Raw genomic sequence first — 20,274 nt, 5'->3', positions numbered from 1 at the left:
AGTTAGTCGATGTGGAATGGGACGTTGTCGCTGTTTGGTGTGCGTGACTTTGATTTGCTATTAGAATCAATGAGTCATGAATATGTGACGCGAGGTGGAGAATGTTATGAGTAGTTAAATACTTGAGTACTCAACACTGGAACTACATAAATATTCGATGATTTGAGTACTTAACCACGCGGGTATTCAAATCACTCGAGTAAACCATTTCGGCACTAAGTCACTCAAGTGCTCAGCGAGTACGTGACTACTCAAGTACAGAAGTATCCAGGTACTCTTACACTCGAGCCCCATCGCTCCCAACCACTCAAGAACCCAACTACTCGCGTACCCTACTACCTTGAATCGATAAAAAAAAACTGAAACGTAGAAAGGAAGATTTCCAGCAATTCCTCGCGATTTCACAGCGAAAGAAGGCGATACCGATTACACCGACGAACGCGTCGTATAGAAAGAGTATATACTTTATTTCACTTTACTCTAATAGTTCATTTGTCCTGTCTTTCGTTCGCCCCCCGCGGGTTTACATCTAACGTTGCACGTTGCTGGCAGTCTTCGTCACGACCTAGGCGCAATCGTCACGAATGAGCATTGTTCCTCGGCGTCTTACAAAAGTCCTAGAACGCTATAGTACTCTCGATATAATTCTACTTTGAAGGCACATCGCGAACCATCGTGTTCACCCTTAAGCTAAATCTCTACCTTAATATATATCACTCGAAACGCGACTAACATTAACAACATATAACGAGCCTTACTACGAAGAAGAATAATGAAGAGAGGGATACTACGAGACAGATAATTATTATTCGCCGTAGTTATTATCATTCTATAGTTAGCGGCAGCGTTGCGTTATCCTCCTCGCTAGTAATCCGGGAAAACTTGATACGTGAGCAACAAACGACGATTTCATACTAAAACGACACACCATCAGCGTCACTATGCTACGGTCCTCGAGGGAAGGTCGTCGAAGGGAGCTGGGATTGAGCTTGATGCCACCTCCGACTCGCTTCCATCCACGGTTTCATTTCTAATGGTCCCTTTTTAACAGTCGATTTATCAAAGTATCCGAATCCTCTCTGCCACGGGTTTCAAACTGAAATTCTTTGTACAATTTGAAGGCGTAAGTAGAAGCCAGCAGATCAATTTAAACGCCACAGCGTTGACCGGCAATTCCCGCCGGAATCGAATGAATCGAAAATAGTGTTCCTTAAATTTAAGTCGGTTATATATTCACAAATTTTTTCTAATTTAAATTTAAACAAAAGCTTGTCGTAAGCCTCTGATACGACGAGAATTTCATCCGCAAGCATGTCTATACGTACTATAAATGTCCTCGTGGAATATCTATCGACAGACATTGGCAACTGGGAATGTCCCTAAACATAATGTCTTTTAACTAACGATAATTGCACCAATCGCGCGCATATATCGAGAAGAGCATAACATTTAAAACGAAAAAAAGAAAGAAAGAAAATAATAAATCACGAACATTTCGTTCCTCTCCTCGTCTACTAGATTCACTTTAGGCACACATACGATCGCAGGAGATTGCGTGGCACTCTCGTATTCTTTCCTTTAAACACGGTATAGTGGACACCCTGTGTAATTCTTAGCGCTACGCGGGCAGCGCTCCTAGATACAATCCTCGATGAATCGAATTTCGAACACGAGACGGTCGCTTCTGCAACGTGCCACGCTCTCCTGCCGAAGAATGTCACCGTATATCGACTCGCTGGGAGCCATCCGGCGCGGTACAGTCAGCGGCGATGAAAGTAACGAGGCTCGTGGACGCAAATCGATATACACCGGTGAAAGGCACTCGTTTCTCCGCGGCGCACGCAAAATAATAATATTTCAAGGAATGTGAATCAATGTATATCGGCTCGATAGGGATCCAGGGACACCGACCATGCAATCATGCTTCCCCCACGTCATCTGCGATACGATAAGCGACGGATTTTCCGTTCAAGAGAAAGAGGAAGCTGAATCATCGCGAGAGTTGAAAACTAACTATTCGAAATTTACAACATCTGCTTGAATTTCGGAACCCTCCCCCCATGGTCCAACTGATCGCAAAATATATAAAAAAAATATGTAACGCATAAGCTAAGCCACTTTGAAGTTGCCTGGGAGATTTGGTTCTATTTTACTCTTATCTTCCTTCGATGGACGATAGTCTTCTGAATTGTATACTGGAGGGAAAAAATGGCAAGAACTCGCGCGTTTGTATGAGCGATTGCATCCCCGCGTTGGTGTCCCTAGATAGCCGTCGACGGCGCAAACCTTTTTCACGAAGGGGCCGATGGTGGACGACCACCCTCGGCGTTATCACAATGCGGGAGAGAAGGCAATGATATGGTGGGGGGTAATGGCTCGGAGGGATTAGATCTCGGTGTCCTTCGCGTACTTCTCGATCTCCGGGTAGATGGGGGACATCTCGAGGGTGCTGGGCGCTGAGGGGACCGACGTTGGCGACGCTCCGCTCGCAGAGCCCAGGAGCAGTTGGCTGCACAGCTCGTCGAGCACTTCCTTGAACATCATCATGTTCATGTTCTGGCCCAGCAGGTGGAGCAGCAGGAAGTCCCCAACCTGAACAGTTGAGGTGCAAATGAATGTTTGTGGTCTAGACTTTAAATGGTGGGAAGGTGTTGTTTTGCAAGAGTTGGAAGGTAGTGTTTGGTTTTACGAGGATTTTGGGGTTCCCGGATTTTGAATGTTTTTGTTGTTTGCTTGGGAGAGATGGGAGGTGCTGGGGAAGATTGGAGGGCTATGATCTGTTCTGGGGTGGGGTCCTTGGTAAAGTTGCCTTGCAAGTGTGAAAGTACTAGGTGCTTATCTCGGCTTTAGCTATGGCTTTCTTGTTGAAAAGGAATGCAAACGTTGGGAGAACTCTAGATTGTGTAGTAATAGTTTTATAGTGGAGCAAATAAAGAAGATCTGCACTCTGAGAAATAGCTTTACAGTGGACTACCACAGCTTAGATTACCAAAGCTTAGGCTGCCAAAGCTTTAGACTACAAACGTTTAAGCTACCAAAGCTTAAACTATCAAAGCATACAAGTAAACATACACTTATAGTGAATGGAGTTTCCCGATTTGCAATATATTTTTTTAAAGTACTCATAGTAACTAAGAAATCTCGAAAATTATATCTGCAATGGACTAATAAAAAGGAAAGGCCGAAGAATTTTTTAAATATTTTTTTTGGATTTCTCCGACCAATTTACTTCAAAATCCATGTTAACCTGGTTTTTAACTCCTAGGAGTCACGTCCGGGCCCCTAGGGCAAGATATCAATTCAACGATCTTCGCATTAACTGTTCTATCATGTTCGAATAAAATTGTAAGTGTTTTTGTCATGTTCTCCATGTTAACTTTGAAGTCGTTTATTTAAAAAATTCTCCGGCCTTTCCTTTTCGAGTTATCTCCAAAAAAAAAAACGTTTTATTTATTAAGAGAACTACCTTAGGATTTTTTTTTACCCCAAAAATAACATCATATTTGGATTCGGCACCTCAAAAAACATACAGATGCCAGGTTTTAGCAAATTATTCTTAAATAAGAGGATTTTGCCGTTTTTCGCATACGCCTCAATAACATGAGTAAAATAGGTTCATTGCAGATATAATTTTCAGGATTTCTTAGTTACTATGAGTACTTTTAAAAAATATATTCCAAATCGGGAAACTCCATGCACTATGAGTGAATGTTTACTTGTCAAACTACAAAAGCTTAGACTACCAAAGCTTAGACTCCATAGCACTAGCCCCATAGTAGACCATAAAAGTATTAACTCTACACCAACAAGCCCACAATGGACCACCACATCAGGCAGATCAAAAGCTCTCTCTTCCACCCCTCTGACATCAGCGCACCTGTGTCTTTCTGATGAGCGCGCTGACAGCGGCAGGCGTGCCAAACTTGAACCGTCTCCTGAGGATCGTCTCCCGAGTACTAGGCAGCAGGACCACCGCTATGCTGTAAAGCATGGCGAACCCGCTGAGCGCCGCCAACAGGATGAACCAGAACCACAGGAAGATGTAGATCTTCTCGTTGAGGATGTTCAGGGCGAGAACACACAAGGCGTCCAACTTCTGGATAGTCCCTGAAGCACCGAATTTGTGGAAGGTGCACTTGGTGACGCGGGGGAACACCTCGACCATGGGGTCGGTGCGTTGCTCCTGGTTCATGTTGCTGAACTTGATCACGTCGGTGCCGTAGGACAGGAACGCGCCACCGAGGAACGTGTCGACGAAGAATATGTTCCCCACCTGGAGAACAAATGTTCAAAGCTGTGACTGAATACTCATTGAAGGTTCATTCTAGCTAACTGTGATTGTAAAAATGAAAGCTGACTTTGCAGAGATCATGAAGGACGAGACGGCGTTCAATTTAAATACAAGGCTACCAATTGTGCCATTATTTGCATACAGAATTGGGGAACAATACTGCCTCTATGCAGACTTTTAGACCCAGAAAGAGTCACCAGTACATCCGAGACTCATTTTGTAACCGTTCTCCAATTTGCCTCGATATAATCCCTTAAACCTTAAATCTCACAATCAACGGGCGAGCCTTCTAAAAATGCATTTCCGGGGATAAAACACCACTACCCTTCCCTCTACGTCTTCCACCCCTATGACTTCAACAGCCACCTGAGAAATTCCCCTCAGAGGAGCCCGCAGTCTACCCTCTCGTCTCTCCATTTGCTCTACCCGTTCTCGCACCAGAAGCAGAGACGTCAAGGGCGTTATTAAAGCCTCGACGCTTTTAAGATCACCCTCTGAGAAGGCGAGAAGGTGTTTCATCTATGCGGTGCGTACCACGTTAACGAAGTTGAGGGCCTCGCAGAAGAAGTAACCCGCTGCGTACGTGTTGTGCAGGTGCATCGTGTCGGATATGTACTTGACCAGCCGTTGGGACTTGGCCTGACGTTCCTGCTTGTTATCGACCATGGCCCCCCTCATACCGTCCGATATCATTCTGACCTTGCCCTCCTCCCACTGCTTCCATATCCAGTGGGGTATGTAGAACAGGATCCCTTGGAAGAACAGCATAAATGGCACCCACTGATAGTAGGAATGGTACCTTTTCTCGTTGTAGTCACCGCCCAGGCCGGGGTGCGCCACGTGGGTGCCGACCGGCTTGTGGCTGTTCTGTGGCAACGTGAACGTGTACGTGATCCAGCAGTACGTGTTTATCACGTTCTCCGGCACCGCTCCGTCGCTCAGGCAGTTTATCGGATCGCCTGCAAGCGTTAAGCGATTGTCCGGTTAAGATTAAGATGCCTTTAGGAGTGGACGATACTTTGGGCAGGAGGGTGTGGAGGGTGCACGGAGAAGGAGGTGTATTGGGTTGTTAGAAATGACTTTATAAGGGTAGTAAAGAAGCTCACTCCAGGACGGTTCTGGGGTAAGGACTGAGCGGTCCAGGAACAGAGTCCCTATTATCTAAACTCTCTCTCTCTCTACATTCAAACAAACAATCCTTCCACACCCGATAGTTGGAACATCGAATGCGGTCGCCATTACTGTATAGTCTCGTGCACTCTCTATTAGGACCACGCACAGACTAAGTTCCTGCCATAAAATCCAGCGTGGGGCCAACCGCCCTCGACCTCACCCTTAAATTTGGTGACGCTAACAGAGTGGACAGGTGGACTGGCCGAGGGTGCAGCTTTTGCTTGTGCTCATTTCCACAAAACACCAGAAAGCATTAAACGCACAAAGGGGCGGAGCAAAGAGCAGAAAGTGAGAGTGGTGGGGGCATGCTCCTCCCACTGACCTTGAGCAAGCACTTGCTTGGGTTCCCACTGTACCTATGCTCTCCACGGACGACACCTTCGAAAATTGTTGCGCAATTGGCCTCGTTAGATAACGGGCACGTTATCGGTTCGATTACCAGCGCAATTGCGCGCGTTAAATTATGCAGTGAGCGGTTCCCTCGGCCGCCGGGCGGGAACGCGTCGCGTTCGAAAAGCTGGGGCACACGTGCGGTGCACGGTGGGCGCGCACGGCGCGTCGATAAGCACGCCGTTAAAGGGGAAACGATAACAGCCGTCAGGAATCGCGTCTGGAGGCCCCGTGCGGAACATGAGATGAGCAGATGGGACGCGCTTAGGCACAGCTACGAATAAACGCTTGTCCTCGAAACGGGACACCGCTGTTACGATTTTAATCACGACCGTCCGCGCCCTATGCGATACATTTATGCAACTGACGATGATTCCTGACCCGTGCATCGTCCGCGTGCATATAGCACGCCAGCTAAGAGGATCAGTTTTCCTCGTTAATTCAGCCACGAATGGAGGGTAATTGCAGGCGATCAGAATAAATAATTCGACGAGAATAGAATGTTCGTTTTGCTTCAAGACGCGGATCAACCGTTCTCTAATTAACGTTGATTACTTCTGAACGGTGTACAGGGCGTTTCAGAATTGTGGGTATACTCTGGGAGAGTATAGAAAGGTTTCGGGGACTGTAGTTGGGAGGTAATAGTATTCGTTGGTTAAAGTTAAAGAAAAATTAATGTTTACAAGAATAAAAGAAACATTTTCTACTATTAATGCGTAAAAGAAGATATCGCTGTCATTTATACCGCTGGAACCGTAAATGGCTCAAAGGCATTGGAGTGGGGGGAATGCTCCGCCCCCAGAAGCAATCTACGCGCCCCAATTGGTCAGAACTTCTACAGCGCTTTACGAGAAAACGGTCCATTTGCAACACACAGTTCCTTCTCAAATTTTTATTCTCCTATTGAGAAGAATTAAATACTGGCAACCGATAAAATAATTCAACTTTCAACTACTATATCTCTTTTGAAACAACCTCCCACCAAATTACGCGTATACAGTGGCTCTCAAGTTCGTTCACATAAATTAAAAATAATTAATTACGATAGTCACTACCCTCCCTAGTATCATTTCCGGTTGCCATCAAAATGCTACTACTTAGGAGTGCTTATGTTTCATATTTTCTAGATTAACGTCACTTATCACTTTACCCTATCGTAAAGAAATTTGTGAGTAACTTCATTCCTCACTCAGAGATATATCTATCTCTGAAAATCGTGCCATTATTTTTCTTCTATTTCTCCTCCACTTTTCTCTATTATGACATACTCTTCTATCTCTGATATCTGCGCTTCCGCTACCCCAATCCCGCGTCAGAAGCTGCAATCGACGTTTCTTTACTGAATCTCAAAGAAAACTTCGAACCAACAACACTAATGAAACGGAACAGTAAAATAAAAGAAACGTACCAACTCCATCCACCTTTTAGTCCAAGAATCAGCGAAGAGAGAAAAAGAGCGTTGCTTACCTATCAGGTTGTTGGCGGAGACGATGATGCAACAGGCAAACAGAATCGCGGACGTGATCCTGTAGTGGGCCCTGAACACCATGTTATCGATTATCGCCTTGTCGACGAGGTATCGCACCTTGACGAACCCGGCCACAGCCGAGACCAGTCCAAACACAGCCATCCTGTCCCTCGATCAGCCCCCTGGAAACAAGCCAGCGATAAATTCGTCACGCGTAGCTGCAATGCCATCCATTGCACAGCTAGTCGGATTACAGAGTGACAAATGCACACGTGCGCGCGTCAACGGAGACGGTCGAGATCAGAGTACGCTGGAGACCGGGTAATCCGAAGTGCGCGCGGCCCAAAGTGGCTTCAACAACCATGGTTGGGCATTATTCGAATAAAGTTTTATTCGACTAATGTTCGAATAAAAATTTCGACTAAACTTGGAATAAGAATTTCGAATAAAATAAAGTTATTCGAGAACAACGAATCAGTTTTTGCCGAATAAAATTGTTATTCGTTATTCGAAATAAATTTAGAATAACATTTCAATTATGTGAAATCACTTATACGCACTTCAAGCCTGAGGAGAGCACCCTACTCAACGAGAAACTTCTCGAAAATTCTTTGTAGCATCAATCCGGATTAAGCGGTCCTCGTTTTAGGCAGAGTTCGAATTAAAGGGAACTCGGTTTATCGACACTTCAGTGTAAGCAGGAACTGTGTTTATCGACACTTCATTGTTAGCAGTTCGATGAATGAACGTTTTATATCTGAATGGGTGGCGTTTTCCTTCCTTGTAAGACGTCGATGTTGGCGATTTGTCGCTGCTTATCGAGTTACTGGAGGAACCGCGGTGAAAAGCGCCACCGTCAGCGCGATTGCCCGCAGTGCCCACTGCTCGAGCATTCGCATTCCCTCATTGAGCAAGTCGGTGAGTCAATGCACTTAAACAGAGACGAGTAGAGGGCCTCGATGTCTTTGTAGTTTGTAACTTGCGTGTCGCTTAAGAACGCCGTGCGTGTTAGCATTTTAATTGCTTCGAGTCCCGAAACGCCCGCGATACTCCCCCCAATTAGCGATAATAACAGGCACCGTGAAAGTAATCGGCAAGGAAGATTGCGGCGGTAAAGTGACCGAACTGTTGACGGTACCTCTGCGGTTTAATCTGCGTAATCTGGGAATTTCTTTTTTGGCAAGAAGTTACCGATAAATGGTGCTTATAATTATAGAATTAATACTGGCGAATTCTGCTCCCTTAACCCTTTGAATCCGGGCGACGTATAACTTCTAAAATAAATCAAATTAAGAAATATTGATGCGAAGAAATTGTTTCTGAAAATTTTTGTTTTGAAATTCCTCGGATTCAAAGGGTTAATTAGTCCCCTCAATTACTTCAACTCATCTGGAACCCAAAATCTTGAGGCAGAGAAATAGAATCCCAAGATCACGAATCTTCGGTAGCAAAACTTTCGACGTTAAAATATTAGTGGGGACAACTGATATTAGGAAGAAAATATAGGCAGAGGGAAGTAAAGTAATACAGGAGCTTCCGAGTGGAGAACGTGGGAATGGAGGTTCTCGGACGATGTAAGAAGCAGAGCGCGATGCGAATGAACATGCCTGTTCCCGCGCTTACGCGCGCTTAAGGTGTTCTGCGCGCCGCACCGGTAGTAACCTTGCACAGCCGGAAACGGCAGATGTACGGGGGATCGATACGGAGGCCCGCCGCCTTTTAAGCTCCGTGAATTGTTCTCACGACGAAACAAAAGCGTGGCCCGAGAATGGCGGGCTCCAATGCCGAGATTTTCGTGCTCGACGTCGACCCCTCTTTCTCAACGCGAAAACGCGCGAAAAAGTCCCCATTTGCAAGGCGCTCGAGCCATACCGGCTCGAGAACCAGCCTTCGTTGTCTGACGCTATTCAGACGAAATGCCTCAACACTTTTCGCTGCGACGATTTCAAAGGAATTCGGCTTTCAAAGCTGCCACGACTGTACGAGTTACTTCGCTCCCAGTGAGCAGACTTTAAAGACTTTTTAGTTTGGAAATATGTTTTCTAAGAAGTCGGTCTAACATCGACAAATATGGGCTTGAGAACCAATGTGACCGAGCTGTAGGTTGCTTGAGGTATGTTAGTCAATTAATTGAATGCAGAGGGCACGCGCCACTGCGGAGGGTCAATCTCTACGCATGCAGGGTTGCCAACTCTGCGGTATCTTTGCTCTGTTTCGAAACATGTTAAATATCAAGTGTTGAATTTCATCATCCCTAAATCCTCTCAAAAATCGTGGTAATCATGAAAAATGAAAATACTCTAAGCTTCTTAGAACCCCGCCCCTAAATGTAAGATTGTGAAACGGATTTGAAAAGGAACCGAGAAAATATACCGCGTCGTGAGTTTCGCGCGGGTTCAAGGGTGTTTTCACTGCGGCTTTTGTGGACTCTGTCCATTCACACGTGACGAGAAGATAGCCATCTATAACATTACGGCGCTGACTACAGTTAGATTCCGCAATTTTTTTTCTTTCAAGGGACACCGTTTGCAGACGTGCGCGCGAGCGCGCACTCCCGAGGGTATCGTGTGTAATTTCAGATCCCCGTATCCGACGTGCGGTCGTTTCGCCGAGATGGATGATTTAAAATGATCTGTAATTTCCGAGAGAAGCGTGTCGACTGGCATTTCGCAACTCTACAGGATTCTCTAATTATTGTTTTGTGCCGGAGACTCCCCCTCTCGCTGGTATTCATCGATACTTTATAATAATAATAATTATAAAGTAATTTTGCACTTTGTTGACAGTTTAAGTAAACAGGCTGCCAAGGAGAGCGCACGATGCTCGAGTCACTGTGTCAGTTCAAATTTTGCAGATAATTAGTGCACACCATATATAATTATATATCGAAAGTATGGAACACAGTATTCAAATTTCCCGTAAGAATTATTCATAGAATCTTGTATACTCTATATGTCCCACTTGTATTCACATTTACGAAGAAAAAATAAAAGTAAACATTGGTCTAAGTTGGTGCAACGTTATCGGCTACAATTCTCGGTGATCCGAGTTCAAATCCCCCTAAAGTAAAATACATTTTTCCTTCGATATATATTCTGGTTAACCTTCGATTGCTCTTACAATTATGTACTTAACCGAGTAAATAATAATGAATATTCAGAGATTCATCCGTGCACGGTTCGACTTTCTGTGACAACGGGTTCCACGATTTCTTCTCTCCGTGCTTCCTCGAAACGCTCTCAGTAAACCTATATATATACGACATACAAGTCAAACCAGTTACACCCGACTGTTTCTCGTGAAACGAGTGAGGGGGCAGAAAGGGGGGCGTCGTCTGCGGGAGTGGACACTGACGACACCGAGAAAATACCACCACGCTTTCTAACCATGAACTTCTCTCACCATTACTTGAACTATTCATTGGACCTTCATAAAAAAAAAGAACATCGCTCTAACGCTCTATAAATCCCTTTAGAAGTTTAAGGAAACGATGAGAAGGGTGTACCAATGACAGTCAACAAGGAAAGGAGCTGTGTTATGCGTGTATATCTCTACTTGAAATTACCAAATACAAGAAATTCCCTCGAACCAAGTTTGCTCATCTTTATCTTTCCAATCTTTACGCGGAAAAGTTCATTTCCCAAGCATCATCGTTGTCTTCCTCACATGGAAAACAATATGTAACACGTTTCCCACCGATGATCACAGGCACCCATCCCTATAGTAATTACTGGGCTATCGAGTTTCGATTTTAAGGCAGACACACCGGAATCCTGCGCAACCGCGAGACCCGATGGTTTGGGTTTTTTGCGCTCGTCTCGGTTCTCGCGGCCGCAACGCGCACCCATGTCGCGTGCACGAATTACACGTATCGCGTTACGGATGCAGGGAACAGGTTTGGAGTTGCAACGAGACGGCCACCGGTTCCTTATTCGGTGAAATATCTCGAGTCTCGGTTAATCCCATGCGGTTCGACGACTGAACTCCCAAGATCCATGGCTGAAGCAGCGCGTATAAAATGACCTGAAGTAGGTTCTCAATGCGTAAATAGCGTTTGTATATAGTTACCTTTGCGTGGGTTTTGAAAAATTCAAAATTTTTAATGCTCAGGTTTCATTCATAATGTATTTGTAGAAGAAAAATTCTATTATAAATGTGCCTAAATATTGGCAGAGCTATGACAGAGATCAGTGGTATTCAACAGTCAATTATTATTCATCAGTCAGACTATAATTCCAAGATTTCAATATGAAAGTCAATATCAGGCACCAATTTTAAGTATCAAGAATTAAATTCCTCGTCATTCCCATTTAGTACAAAACGTACAATAAATTTCGTCTCACAATTACCAACCACAAAGTGAAGATACTCGAGCCCATCCGTAGAGTGCGGAAAACGCCCGAGGGCGTTCCTCTTCCACGCGCAGCATAGCGCGTTCACCGCGTCCCGCACTGCTCTTGCATACTCAGCATCCAAGGCTCGGACTTTCAACCGAAACGTTAACAAACCCGTCTGGATCCGCAGCAAACTGAATACCCCACGCGGTAGGATCGATAATTGTAGTCGGCTCGTGATTTACGAGGCCGTAGAGGAGGTCTAATGAAGGGTAATGGTGACTGCAAACCAAAGCGTTAAGTACCACCGAGATTTACGCGATCCTAACACGAGGATAACGCTCCTCGAGCAGAAATCTTTTCGTCTAGCCCAAGGTTCGCTCTCTATATCGTTTTACTCGATCTTTTTTCATCCATTCACTCGACAGTACCTCAAGCTTCTTACTTGAATCGACCTCCACTATTCTTGCTAGCAGTGACGCATGCTATGATGTAAAAAATCGGTTTCGTTGAAATCCTATATCCTTGTATTCATAATTGCAAATGGGGATGCACGTTTTCTTCAAGCTCGATTAAGCCTTAATATACCAGGTGGGAAGATCGACGTTGTTCCTTTTTTTTATTTTTGTCAGTTTGCGTTGTCATAATTTTGTCATAACTTTTCTATTAAACCTGATAAGAACACCAATAAGAATCGCGAAAACTTCATTTACTGAACATCCAAGTTCCACTATTGTCATTTTTCTCCTTTCACCATTCACAAATTCGTAAAGAAATAAGCTACACTAACTAACAGTACAGTGGCGCATTCAGAATTTAATCTTGGATGGAGCCGACTTGAAGGGATGAAAATACATTTAATGCAAATTCAATAAAATTCATTGTGTGATTATAAAAATTTAGAATAAAACCAAAATAAGAAATAATAAAAATAATAAAAACCTCCTCCCTGCAGGTTTCTAATTTCTTTGTAATTTTTTTTCTTTTTTTCCTATTTAATGGATGTTTTAATGGAACACGTATGAAATCGCTGGCAGGGCGTTTCTAACAGATACCCATAGGTAATAAGAAACATATGCAATTGAGGTCCTTGAGCCCCCCCCCCCCCACCTTGGTACGCTAAGGGTTAATTTACTGGGAAGAAGTTGGCAAGAAACGCCAATGCGATTCGTACTTGACCCAAATGCGAGTTCCTAGCCCGCAGTATCGTTTCGGTAGCGCTGCCCACGTGCTCGCGAAATATTGGCGAGCCGCAGTTTCTGTCGATATAGCGCCTTTTATTCCGAAAATTTGGATAAGCTCGAGAAACTATCGTTTTACTGGGAATGTGATTCTTCCATGCGATATTGGTACATACAGGGTGATTCCGAAGTGGCGAACTAAAAGGACGAAATTATAAATTTCTTAATTGCGAAAAAGAATTTTCTTTTAGTGTCATTGTTCTGTCACAACGCTTCATAAATGCAGTGCATACAGTACTGAAAGTAATGCCGCATACTGTATCTACGAATAAGTAGCTAGCCTTTTTTAAGTTTGTTGGAGTTCAGATTCTTCAAATATAGATGTATTCTGTGGACGAATCAAACTATACAGCCGTACTAAAAAAAATTCCAATCACAGCTGCAAGAACCTCCACAGTAATGGTGAAAGGAACGATTAAACTGTAAACGGTAACAGAAATAAGATAACTCCACCAGAAAGAATTATTTACATTTTGAAATCAATATCCCAGAGTTTGAATCCTTTGAAAGGTTTTGAACCGTATCTCGTGTGCGGATATCCTCCAGTCTCATTTGTCCACAATACTCGCTCAACGTCCCAGCGGCGTTCCCCGCACAGACTGAACGCATGTATACGTAGATCACCCGCAGGGGGTGAAACTTTCTTTTAACCACCACTGCCCACCTTCTATCCTGCCACTCCATCTCTAAACCCTATAAATTTCTAAAATCTATTTCCCCTTCCACCTTAAAGGTTCTCAAAAATCGAGTCGTGTTTTCAACAGAAATTCCTAAGGTGACTCACGATATTCTGGTTTTGAATGAATCTAGCAGTAGTCCAGAGGACGTGGATGCGAGTCACCGAAACGTGGGCGTGATTTACGCTGGCGATCGAGCCCAGTGCCCGCAATTTCCCTGGTACTTGGACCAATAGGAAAGTCCTCGAGAACAAATGCTGCTTGTTGCCGGCGGCGTAATCGGCGGAGTACGAGCGCGATCGATCGAGCAGCAAGAACGCGTTACGAAACACGGGGCAAAGTGGCATTTAGCCGAGACCAACGTTCCCCAAAGCGGACTCTGTTCCCCGATTCAATTTATTCCCGGGGAAACATTATTAAACGTTTATCGAGCTTGCAGAGGGCCGATGCGGCACGGGTGCGCTCCATGCATTTTCATGAGCGCGAGTAGTGGATCCCGCGATCGTTGGCCTTGATTAACTAGATTCCGCGATGAACGTCTCTGCAGCGAAATTAGTCGAGCTTTTCCCGGTCGCGATGATGGTGATCCGTTAATCCTGCTTTCTATTAAAAAATTCTCTTGCATTTCTTCTAATTCCTTCATTTTTATTGCTTTTACGGTGCATAATGTCGGTAATTGGTTCATTAGAAGTACATTGGAGGGGGTAAAATTTAAGTTTATAGAGAAAGTGGTCTGTAATCTGTACTGTGGCATTCAAGTGTAAGAGACAGTGCTGGATTAACCAATAAACAAAATAAGGAGAAGGGGGGGGGGCACCATAAAAATGTTCTGAATTTTAAAATCTGTTACATAGTAATAATATTGCTGAGTGTTTAGAAGTGTTTGGCTAAGAGAAATAGAGGGAGGGAGAGAGGAAATTAAGGATCAAAATCTTTGAAGTGCTTAGGGCCTCTAAAGGTTTTAATCCGGTACTGGTAAGAAAGATGAATGTGGTACTGTTGTGGAGGCCTTTACCCCGGAGAAATCCATTTTGAAAATAAGTGTGAGATGATTTGTATTTGATAGGTGTAATGAGCAATAGTGAGGTTCCCAGAATGTATATTCAATCAGCAGATGGAGAAATAAGTGTCTACGCTCTTGATTTCACAGTGTAAATGCTAGGGGGATAGTGGTGAACTAGTTTAGAGGTTTGAGAATGATCTAGTATCGAAGCATTGGTTGCTCCTTTGTTTCTCCTTTAACCTCCTCATCTTATTATAACTCCTATAAACTTCAATTTTGCGTAGAACACCAGTACTAGAACAAATCTTAATTTTGAAAATCCTTCTTAAAGGTCTCCTAAGAATCTTTTCTTTTCCTTAATTAATCCAGCATCAAGAATACGGAGAATGCTGCCAACACTGTCCTCCTCTTCAATTCTACAAAACCTTTACTATTTTCTACTAAAAAGGTGTCCAAGCAGATGTTGCTCCATTCGAACGTGAAAGTATAATGCGAAAATGTGACTTCCTCTTTCTTTCCATGAAGGAGTGCGCTTACTCTCAGCACGAACGCCTCGAACCACCCACATTGCAGTGCGAATACAATACTATACACTATTATACTCTGACCCTGGGCAAAGTGCATTGACCCCAGCTTCGTCGTCACGAATTCCGACAGCAAAACCGATCGTTACCCGCGGAAACGATCGAGTTAACGGTTTTAACGATGGAAATGTACGAAGAGGTTAGATGCATGCGTAAGCAGCGCGTGGACGTTAACTCGGAGGCGACTTAAGGACGGGTACAGTGACTTCGACGTGGAAAGGGGATTTACAGTTAGATATCGCGGTCGCTGTATACCTCAGAACTCTTCAACCTCCAATCTGAATAGAAACTAGACGACATTCTTTAAAAAATTGTCAACTGATTTAACCGTTGTACGGAAATTGGGTCCTTTCACCCAAAATCCAGTCATAATTCCTCGTTTCTTCTTTACTAATGTATTATTTGGACTGAAACCCCGCCATATCTTTAAATAACTGATCATCGTCAATAATAAATCAAATTTTTAGTTTATTTAGATTTTCAATTTTTTATTTTTTTTACATGTTTATTGCAGAAATTTAATAAGTTCTGAAAATATTAAACCGTAATAATTAAATTGGTTCAATTTGACCCAAATTTACTAACCCTTGTAACTTGAAATTGTTTGGAACTTAAATTTGCTTCGATCGATCATATTTAATCTGTAGGAAGAAAGAACTCGTGTTCTTTATCAAATCGTGGCGTTTACGTCGACCTAACCTAAAAATTTGGGTCGCGATGCTAGCAGCTGCTGCTTCTTCCACTGTTGCGCAAAAAAGTGGCGGAAAGGGCGAAGCAAAAGGAAGAAGAGCAACCATGTAGGCCATTCTCGATACACGCGGACTTTACGGAAACACGGGAACTGTTTCAGTCGTAAAATGAGTGTGTAAATGCAGCGTGTTGCCTGGAGAAGAAACTTTGCCATGGTGGCTCCTTTCGATATTACTTTCTGCCCCTTCTTCCTTCTTTTTCTCTGCTCGATAATATGTACTTCCCCTTGGTTGGCTGAGAGTCTTGGATTGTCAACGTGGAGGAAAATGGGGAAAGAAACTCATGGATATGCCTATTAGGTGCAGCTTCTTGCGGAAGGCAATGTTTTCTGTTACGCTTTCACATGAATTTTACTTTGTAACATTGATCGAGAATGTTGAAACGCTACCGAAGTACTCGAAAAAGAAACTGGACCAAGCTTTCCAACGGTGTCTGAGTCTTTTTGGACCCAAGCGTACCACCGTCGAGTGTAATATTGAATAGTACCTAATGGAGCAAATCTCAGAAAGGTAGTAAGGTAGTCTTAACGCGTCTAAATTGGTACCAACTCCTGTGTGGTCGCCTCAGAGGGTTAAAATACAGGGTGGGGGCCAATAAGAATCATCACTTTCAATATTTCAAGGAACTAAAAAAATCCACTTACATAATAGTAAGAAAAAAAAAATACAAATAAAAGTTTCAAGGGAATAACTATTTCTTTTTGCAGGTGAAGTTGCTTACGAGCGATTTTTCTCTTACCCCCTTAATTTCGGAGATATTCAAGGTGGTCATTTTTATTGGTCCACCCTGTATATAATATTTCACAAGATAGTCCAAATATTATAGCACAAAATTAGTTTTAGTAAAACTTCGAGCAAGCTTTTTTTCCTTTTTCTGTTTTTGTTCATTGTTCTCGTAGAGAGTGGAACAAATCGTTTTAATCATTCGGAGACTTCGATGCCGGTTTAAGAGCGTCGAAGCAGTTGAATGGCGGCCGAAAGATACGTCCCGCTTCATCCATGTATCGTGTCGATCGGATATCGCGGACGAACAATGTTGTTCTCGAGTGAAGGGCACTCGCCTCGTCATCGAGTGAAAGGTGAATGCCGGCGCGATTTTCCAGTATCGTCGAGGATAAAAAAAGTACACGATCTAACGAGATCTCAACGGTGAATAATAAAAACACATTGCACGGGGCGCCTGTAGGTTGCAACACTGTTTGCCCAGCACGTTTCTACGCGAAACTCTTTAAGCATGGATCGACAAAAACGTGTGGCGTGTCATTTTTGACACGAAGGAGGTTACGAGAACCGTCCGAGATGCTTGGTCAGCGGCGCGAAACGGAAGGAAGGCGAGGAAACGAGGGACAATGCGGTAGTGTCGTTCTCAGATAAAAGGGAGAGATCTGTTTTGTTCGCCAGTGATACTGCACGCCGCGCCAATGGGATTCCGGAAGTAGGTGTATAATATCCTCTCTATACGCTTCGTGAATCACCACGGGACTTTGGTCGCCTCCAGAAAACGCGGACCGAGGAGAAAGACTCGTGGAACTGAGATAGCGAGCGCGCGTGCGCGGCACACGTGCCGAGGACGCTGGAAGAACATGTTTGGACATGTACGATTGGAGGAACGTGTAAAATTGGAAGAAAACGCGAGCGAGATCGAGGTAACACATAATATTCAGAAATAGAAGAACACGGGAGCAGGAAACTCTGCAGTGAATTTACATATATATGGAAAACAGAAGAATAATAGAATATATGAATCTGCAGTTACACGGAAAATTGAAGGGACACGTACAGAGGCACGGAAAACTGAAAGAACACGTATACATGTACAGCAAGCGAGGCAGCCGCGCGTACATGTACGCAGGGGTCTCGATACTATCGATATCTCATTACATTTCACAGCACGTCAATCGCGACACAGTCGTGTTCTTCAACGGAACACTATCGTTCTGAATACACACGCACGGCGTTGTATAAACAGCTACTTTATGACTATGCGTGAGCAGTGTGTATAAACACACGGGGTGCATTCGAGTTTGATGATGCTTCTATTTTTAGACACTTTCCAGGATTTAACTTGTCTCGATACGATCGATATTTAACGGGAATATTTGTCACCCAAATTTCTTAAACTTTCATTTCGAATCTCCCGCCAAAGCGCTCGAAATTCCGTGCACGACGTACCGAGCGTTCGGTCGGTCCTCGTGGATTTACATTCTGGACAAACCAGTTCCACGGACGAAACCCAGCGTAAAAGCGCCGTGCCCTGTGTGACGCGTTTCGAACGGTGTTAAGAGCTCCTCCCGCTCTCGGTATTTTTTTATTAGATTTTCGGGTCAAAGAACCCAGAGGATGAGCCTTCACTGGCCATCGTCGCTCGTTTCCTCGTCGAGCAATGCACGGTTCATTTAAACGCGTAGGAAGACTGTTGGGAATCCCCCCCACGGGTCAATTTCATCTTAAACGTGCTTAAGGACGTCACTTGTAGCTCGCACGAAGCCCGGACGAAGCTTTGCTCAGCCCCTGCGCGCTGTACGCGAAAAGCGACGTTATGTATTTCTTGAGGAACGTCTCGTGGAATCGGTCTTATCTCCCACAAACTTTCGGTGCACGTAGTTCAACTTGGGTGTCCTGAGTACACAGTGGCCGTTGTGGTTTCCCACGAATCGGTAGATAACGTATACAGGGTGTTGTAAAGATTTGGAACTTGAATCCAGATTCTTCTCGAAGAAACGAATAAAGCGTGGAAGGTGTCCTCGTAGGAAATTCCGTTTTGGAGAGTATTTGTTAAAAAAAGTTTCGAATTTGTAGAAACCACTACCTCGAAAAGTATTGTACATATATATCTAATTTGTGCTTTGTAAAAGAATTTAAATTTCTTTAGATTGAACCGCGTATTCCGAAGCACCCTGTACGTATATCCCTTATCGGAATTTTATCTTGCGACGGAACATGGCGGGAAGGAGCGTTCCACAGATCCTGCAACTACATGTGTATTCTAAGCTCGTCGATAATATTCCGTTCCTGTACCATTTAGCTACTGAAACTCCGCTTATCACGGGAACCCAGACATTTTCATTGAAACGATCGAAAAGACAGCAGCAGTTTTCGGGTGCACTAAAAGGTTCGGTAGCTTAAGGTTAATTGCTAGATAACGTATGCAGAAGTCTGACCTGGTAATCACGGTGCGTATTCCTCGGAGCGTTTCAAGAAGCGGTTTCTTTCCTCGCAGCCATTAGGAATACTAGTTTTCCCTCAGAGAATACATAATTACACGCGGGTCTAAAGGACGGTAAAGCAATTGGGGTCGATTGCGGACAGCCTTAATCAGGCGCGCGCACTCGTGCAGCAAACGATTCGTTAACGCGGCACGTGCTCGTGGGGACGAAAAATTACGTCTCCCGTTTCGACAGGTTAACGCGTGTTTACGTGCCGCAGCGTACTTCACTCGGCTCGGCGCATACACGTAAACATAAACACGGGAGATCAGGCCACGCGCGTACCGCTACTTCAATTGTTCGCCTCTGTTGCGACCACATTGTACGTATCCAGCCGCCCTGCGGGCGTTCGGGCGTTCTTTCACGACCGTATCCAGACTGAAGTGATTGTTTGGCGCGAAGTGTGCGATACGAACCTCGACGGAACTCCGCCTTTCCAGAGATACAAATTCCTCGACCACCGCCGGTTTTTCCAGACACTTGTACGCATTCAAACGCCCGACGTGCCGTCGTCGATAGAGAGGCCGGCTCGCGAACGTTTTCTGAACAATACCTTATCCTCGGATCAGCACTGCCGGCTTGAATCCCGTCCCCGAAAATCCACGCGGCGAACCGTCTGGTTCGTTCGATTCCCGTGGTCGTTTTCTTTCACCACGGGCCAATAACGCGGGACACTGCGCGCCTATTGGTCGATCGCCTTTTTCTTTCCCTGCGAGTCGTCGCTCTCCTCCGAATCCCCTGGACTGGCCCCGAAGAAGGTCCTGGTTGCTTCTCCTTTCGTAACTGGAAAACCGCCACCGATTTTAGGCACACGGCTCACAACGTCTCACCTTTTCGCCCGTTACGACCGCGCGCTTGTGGTACGGGGTTACGAGGCGAGTGTAGTTGAACCGCGCGCGAGAGAAGAGGAAAAGAGGGGAAGGATAAGAACGATGAACGGCGTCGCGTCGAGAGTTAATGCCTGACGCGGCACGTACAGTCACTCTCTCTCTCTCTATCTATCTGTCTCTCCCGTTTTCCCCTCTCCTTTTACGCGTCTTGGACCGAAATGCTTTTGGAGAATTTCGAGGCACCGCGGGAACGAACCGACGGGGCCCGGCGTACGAACGGCAACTGAACTGAGAGAGCGAGGGACTGGTTTTCTGGGCCCCACCACTC

At 44.6% G+C, this 20,274-nt stretch overlaps 2 protein-coding genes across 6 annotated transcripts in view; one reads left to right on the top strand and one right to left on the bottom strand.

The window, feature by feature from the left end:
* Nucleotides 1-20,274, top strand: part of Spg (dedicator of cytokinesis spg) — a 55,293-nt gene that overhangs the window by 12,140 nt on the left and 22,879 nt on the right. The gene's annotated exons all lie outside the window — the stretch shown is intronic.
* On the bottom strand, nucleotides 449-20,241 carry Inx3 (innexin 3). The gene is made up of 5 exons (XM_076830440.1): nucleotides 19,670-20,241; nucleotides 7,322-7,504; nucleotides 4,826-5,250; nucleotides 3,878-4,273; nucleotides 449-2,592 (listed from the first exon to the last, which is right to left on the bottom strand). The coding sequence occupies exons 2-5, from the start codon at nucleotides 7,482-7,484 to the stop codon at nucleotides 2,386-2,388; spliced, it is 1,191 nt and encodes a 396-aa protein (XP_076686555.1). The 5' UTR covers nucleotides 7,485-7,504; nucleotides 19,670-20,241; the 3' UTR covers nucleotides 449-2,385.

Source organism: Andrena cerasifolii, chromosome 2, assembly GCF_050908995.1.
Source record: "Andrena cerasifolii isolate SP2316 chromosome 2, iyAndCera1_principal, whole genome shotgun sequence".
Classification (NCBI taxonomy): domain Eukaryota; kingdom Metazoa; phylum Arthropoda; class Insecta; order Hymenoptera; family Andrenidae; genus Andrena; species Andrena cerasifolii.
The sequence above is the reverse complement of the archived record's forward strand: the minus strand, read 5'-3'. Positions and strand labels throughout refer to the sequence as shown.

Excerpts from the sequence above, each read along its gene's own strand:
- Inx3 (XM_076830440.1), bottom strand. The coding sequence starts at position 7,484 with ATGGCTGTGTTTGGACTGGTCTCGGCTGTGGCCGGGTTCGTCAAGGTG. Across the intron at positions 5,251-7,321 it reads CTCCGCCAACAACCTGATAG|GCGATCCGATAAACTGCCTG; the intron begins GTAAGCAACGCT and ends TAACGCTTGCAG. Across the intron at positions 4,274-4,825 it reads CCCTCAACTTCGTTAACGTG|GTGGGGAACATATTCTTCGT; the intron begins GTACGCACCGCA and ends TTTGTTCTCCAG.